The following is a 6,063-nucleotide window of genomic DNA, read 5'->3' as shown; positions in this document are numbered from 1 at the left end:
AATTAATATCAGACATGACATCCTTTTGTGTGTGCGAATGGGGCGTTTGTCCATATTTAGGTATGGAGACCGCTCTTCTATGAGTACTACTAAAACCTAATTTTAATGCAATACACATAGACATTCTCATCGTCGGTTCGCTTGTTTAGAATGCTTAACCCTCTATTCCCACAAGTATAATACGAATTTGGTTGAGCTGGTGGAAGCTCAACAAAAGACCCACGCGAAGTATTATGTTGCTTTAACTTAAGAATAAATGGTTGGTTTTGATATTCGATCAGAATTATATAAGTATATTAAGTATTAAGGAAGGAAAATGTTTTTATAAAGTGTATTTATATTACAAATGCATAAGTTAAGTATGAAAATATTTACAGGATAAGTGTTAAAATTATAAGTAGAGTAGGACAGAAATGTGCCCTAAGTCCCAAGCAGTGAATTGTGCTAAGTGTTAGGATTCTAACATAAGGCCTGAGCTCAATTCATGCTAAGTACTAAGGGGCCTAAATTTAAACTACAATGCATGCCAAACAACTAAGTCATTACCTTTTAAAGCCAGAAAGAGAAGTTGATGGTAGGAGAGTTAATAAATAACTGAATAAATTCAAGAGGTACATGCTATAACATTAGCTCTGGACCAGGATTTTAGTGTTTGTCTGTGCAATTAAATATCTGTGTGTTAATATGTGACGTAAATTAGGCATGGTTGTAGGCATACATACTTGTACTGGTTGTTTATATGATTACATTAACTATAAACATAATATCTTTAATAAACATATACTATTAGCAAATCACATACAGATTACCATGAATAGGCTAGCGTTACCCATATATGGTGTCATATAGGTAAAGATAGGCCTATGAATGCATAAATTGATACAAATAATGCCTTGGGCCTAGCTAAAGTAATTGTGTCTTGCCCCTGAGTGCTACTAGATAATTGCGGGGCACGCGTCAATCAAGTATTCATAATATGCTCTATAAAGTGTTGACTTTATATCAAGCATAGATAGATAGTTGTGGATGCGAAGCATTTCTGTAAAAGTCTCATATGTACGTTCAAAGAATTTGAAAATTGAGGATCGCATCTCCAATGGGGGTAAGTTGTAAAAGAGAAAAAGAGAAAGTTTAGTAGTCCCAGTATATAGGCATGTATAATAAACTATAAATGTATTCCAAGCTAAGTTAAATACGCTTTCCATTAAGAAAGTAAGCTTTGCGTATTTTCATAGCTGGGTATACAAGATGATAAACCTCCCAAATAGAATACATTCTTTTCTTGAGGGGCTTAGTTTTATCTAACATTGTCACATCAATAAATGTTTTTGCGTTGGTTGTTCTGGATAGTTCAGCTTCTTCTGATGATGAACTAGGTGGTGAAATGCTCTCTTCTGAAGTGTAGGTTGAGGTTGGGGGTGAGGTAGATATGTAGCCAAGGGCATCCACTTGTGCTACCTCGTTGCCATTCTCGTCCAAGGTGATTGAGTGATTTTCCAGGTCATAGTAGAGTTGGTTGAGGTCATTGGTAGAGAGGGATAGTGTGCTGCTGGAGCTAGTGTCACTATCGGTCTCCACTCTACTATCTTCTCTGGTATTCAGGGCTGTATTTAACAAGAAATTCCTGATGGTGATGGACAGGTTCTCTGAGAATCCATCGTACTCTGGTGTGGTGATAATGTTGTTGTTCTCGTCTATAGTGTCAAGGTATTGACAGGAACACAACCGCAATCCGTCCAAGGTAGGGTGGTGGTAGGGCTCCAATACTCCATGATCATCTAGGTTATCTCCAGGCTGGTCCATGGTAGATCCTAAAAAGAGTTAGTGCGCGTGCTCCAACCGGTTTCTTGGGGTATCCTGGCTATGGTAATCTAAACAAAAGAAGTTTTAATAATCTTTTATTAATCATTTTATCCCTGGGATATTATAGAAATTCTTTTCGTTACAGATAGACCTATAATGGATTGATTAGTTATCTCTATTTCTGTTAAATATAACTGTTTCCTGAATTTAAACAATATTTTATATAAAAATTTATAAGTACAATTAGTATTTACATATCGTATTAATTTCTTTGGTTACATTACTCGTATGTATGTATAAATATAAGATTTTACTAACAATAGTTGGTAACCCTTGTTTGTATATTTTGTATATGTACATATGGTTTATACCATTGTTGGCATTAGCTGTATTTATTTTATTTTTAACACGAATAAATTTTAATCATTTTAAAGACTAATGTCTTACATTACATCGCTGTTAAGTATACCTCTTAGACTTAATATCTACAAAATATATCGTTCGACGTCCGTAATTAAATTTTACATAACAATAAGTTGTCAACCCTTTGTTTATGTTTGGGCGGTCAAAAGTGATAGGGGTTGGATTTGAGCGAGGTTATAAAAAGCTGGCGGCCCAGTAATTATGCTCATTTTATTAATAATTGTCTTTGCGAGCGGAGCTTGCGTTCGAGTGTTTAATTTTACCGCTAAATTCCAAGAGAATTTATATAAAAGTGATAAAATATAGTAACCCGTTTGTTTTATATGAATGTTTTTATGTTATAGATTGTTGATATGCCCATTATTGCATTCGTTAGCCTCTATTTAAGACTCAAGAATCTTATTTTCTTCGTCGATAAGGCCTTTATCACTATAATTTTGATCGAAAGTGGGTTAGAAACAATATGGGTATATCTTCAATCTATGACAATTTTGTTTTATATAATATTTGTAGTTTTGATAGGACATATCTGAATCATCAGGTAAATTGACGTACCTTGTTTTGTTTACGTTTTCCGTCTGCAAAAGTTAAATTCGTTCATCGTAAGCAAAACTTATATTGATACAGATATGTTCCATCATTTTATTCGTTTTAACTTTTGATTACAGCGTCCCTTTTTTATAATCAAAATTTATTGAGTCCTGACTCAAATCTTCTCAAACAATTTTACTATAGGTTTTAAAAATAAGATTTTCTTTTTACTTAATTCAATTATAATGACGCTAATTGATAGGTTATTTACGTTAGGAGTAACTCAACCATATTTATTTTAAAATGGTCGCTTACAAAAATTATATTTAGCTAGCTTTATCGAAAGTGCTTTTAAAACGTCATTGAAAATATTCAGATTTAGCTAGTACATAAGTTTTAATTGCTTGATACATCATAATGAAGATGTTTCTGATAGCTCAGCGATAGCTGTTTTTAAGCGTTGAATCATGTAAAATTAATTACATATTCTTTAACTTAATTGAATCTGATAAAACAAAGTTTTAATGTTTGGATAGCTTAGCGATAGCTATTTTTAAGCGTTGAATCATGTAAGGTTAATTACATATTCTTTAACTAAAATAAATTTTACTTATAAATGAATAAATCAAAGTGTTAATGTTTGAATAGCTTAATGATAGCTATTTTTAAGTGTTGAATTATGTAAGATTAATTACATATTCTTTAACTTAAAGAATTTTATTTTTAAATGATAAATCAAAGTTTTAATGGTTAGGAAGCTCAACCATAGTTGCTTAGAATACTAAAAAAAAATATTCGTGTGTACAGTCTCCTTCATAAAATTAATTTTACTATATTGCCTTTCAGAATCACTAGTCCTCTATTTTAAATTTACATCCGCTCATAATGTATATTCCTGACAGCCTGGACGCGCATCAGAATATTAAGGAAAGATTCGAGGAATCAATGAGAGCGGCTGCGGCCACTCTTGCCAACTCCTCGCTTCTCGAAACCTCCTTAGACGACTCGAGTTCAGTGTACAGCGACGCGTCTGGGATGCCAAGCCTTGCTGACGTCGATGACTATGGGAGTGCAAGTACTTTTGATACTGTAGAGTCCGAAAGGGATCAAGGGGAGATGTTTGGCAACGAGCATCTCTCACTGATGCTTAGTAGAACGATACAAATCATCTGGTCTCTCCTCAATTCGGTGATGCAGAACTCCTGCGGTGACATTGGTGACGATGTTGCCGGAGGTGATTCTGGGTCTGCCGAGTCGAGGAGAGACCAGAAGACGAGTCTGGACGCACTCAACATGGATGGCTTAATTAACATGTTGTTGGGTTTAGGCTTGTTTTCTTGTGCTCTCATAGTGGTCTTCTTCGGTGCTGTAGGGCTTGAGACTCTAACACGTTTAGACAACACCTCAGACAGGTCGCTGGCTCGCTGGATAAGAGATGTATGTACGCCCCTCCGTAATATAGGCGTCAGGACCATTGAGCTTCTTCACTGCGGTAACAGGACCAACAGGACTAGATCTGGAGTTACGTCGCCAACTGTGGAGCCGTCGGATACAGGCATGTATGAAGCCGCGTCCTCTGTGATGGATGATATTCTGTCAGATACACAGGTGAGTTTTCTTCTGTTGTATATTTCTTTTCTGTTTTGTATATTTTTTTTTTCTAGCCACCCGTTTTGTCTAATAAAGCATCATGATGTTGCAGGGTTGTTCTGTCCTATTCTCACTTCCTCAACGTTGACTTTCGGCTCTTCCATATATATCGCTCACCGTTTGTCGTCGTTTTATGTCGCCAGAGAAATCCGCTCGGTTACCGCAATTAAATTGAGATACCAGTTAACATTTACTAAAATCTTAATTAGCAACCTAATATTATTTCCCTCTGGGAAGGTTGAGAGTTTGCTCGTGCCGCACGTTTCTCATTGGGATTTTAAATGTTAGATCAAAACTTTAATGTTTTCTTTTTGTTTTAGGCTCCCTCTGCTAGTCCATCGACTCCAGCCGAAGTGAGATCCAGAGTTGGGCTGTTTGCTGTACACCGCCTGTCTGCCACTGAGGATCGAGTTACTGGAAGTAATGTGCCTGCGGGATTGGACACCCCGTCGGGAAGTCCTGGCTTCCGTCCGTTGATCTTTGATCAAACAGAGCGTCTTCATGTAAGTATCCATACTTTAGTTTTTCTATATTAATCTTCAGAAAGAGGCTGTATATTTGCACACGTATCTAGAGGTATTTGCAACTAAAATTCTTTTATTGGTAGAATATTAATCTTAAAATGTATGGTTGCATAAGCATTTTTGAACCGTTTTAAGATTTTAATTCTATTATAAAGTGGGTCGAATCGCTACCTAATCATATAGCTTTACAGGATTTTAGGCATTCTGATTTCCTGATTTTCCTAGATTCTTTGTTGGCGTCACGATTAAACTAATAAAATCTATTATATTTTAGGCGACCAACTCAATCAATCTGGAGGAGCATTATACAAACATGCTAAGGTTTAGCCCGCCCAATACTGGAGGGTCTGCAGAAGGATCCAGCTATAGTTCATCTCTATGCCTTAGTCGCATTGATTCCCCATCTGCAGCAGACCTTTCAGCGGTAAGTTTGCTAAATTGGTCTAATATTATTAGTCGCCAAAATTACGTGACTTGAGGTAAAGAATTTGGTGACTTTAGCTATGCGTATATACAATAAGTTATTTTAACTATAGTGCTTATCCCTTTCCAATGGTTAGCATTATGACTCTAGCGGATTTAATAAAAATTTTCTAAAAGTATCAGGGCTGCTCAATTATCTATATGGGTAAACATTATTATATTTCTCCCTGATTATTTGTTAAGATTTTCTGTTTTAACTAATATTTACTTCCCTATTTTAGGAAGCGGAAAATACACTTCCTCTGGTGGACGTGTTCGAGATTGATATACCATCCAGCCAGTTCGGTTCTATGGGTAGTGAGATTCGGTTCCCATTGCCAGAGAGAATTGTGGGAGGTTTAGAGCGGCTGTGTCTTACAGTTGAGACTCCCACCCCATCTCTTCCGCCAGAGACTGCCTCAGAGACGGCTAGCCTGACTTCAGTTGCGCGTTCGTCGGATAATAGCAGGGAGGAGTCCGATGCTGAAGGTGTCCCTCGGCGACGGGGTTCTGCCGGCCCTAAGCGTACGCGTTGAAGTGGCGAATGTTAGCTTGGTCATAGACATTGTAATTTTTATTAGACAAAAACTGCTCAGACACGTGTGACAAAATTCTTAATCTATGTAACTAGTCAAAATAGTGATTACTATTTAGTAAAATATTAGACGTT

General features: G+C 36.4%; 1 protein-coding gene across 1 annotated transcript; it reads left to right on the top strand.

Annotated features, from left to right (window-relative positions):
- Positions 1-3,841: 3,841 nt before the first annotated feature.
- On the top strand, positions 3,842-5,124 carry LOC145324210 (uncharacterized). Its single transcript, XM_080166832.1, has 2 exons — positions 3,842-4,365; positions 4,728-5,124. The coding sequence occupies exons 1-2, from the start codon at positions 3,874-3,876 to the stop codon at positions 4,941-4,943; spliced, it is 708 nt and encodes a 235-aa protein (XP_080022958.1). The 5' UTR covers positions 3,842-3,873; the 3' UTR covers positions 4,944-5,124.
- The last annotated feature ends 939 nt before the right edge of the window (positions 5,125-6,063 follow it).

This window comes from Acartia tonsa, chromosome 7 (assembly GCF_053477335.1).
Source record: "Acartia tonsa isolate MP-2025a chromosome 7, ASM5347733v1, whole genome shotgun sequence".
Lineage (NCBI taxonomy): Eukaryota > Metazoa > Arthropoda > Copepoda > Calanoida > Acartiidae > Acartia > Acartia tonsa.
This window is presented reverse-complemented; position numbering and strand designations above follow the sequence as displayed.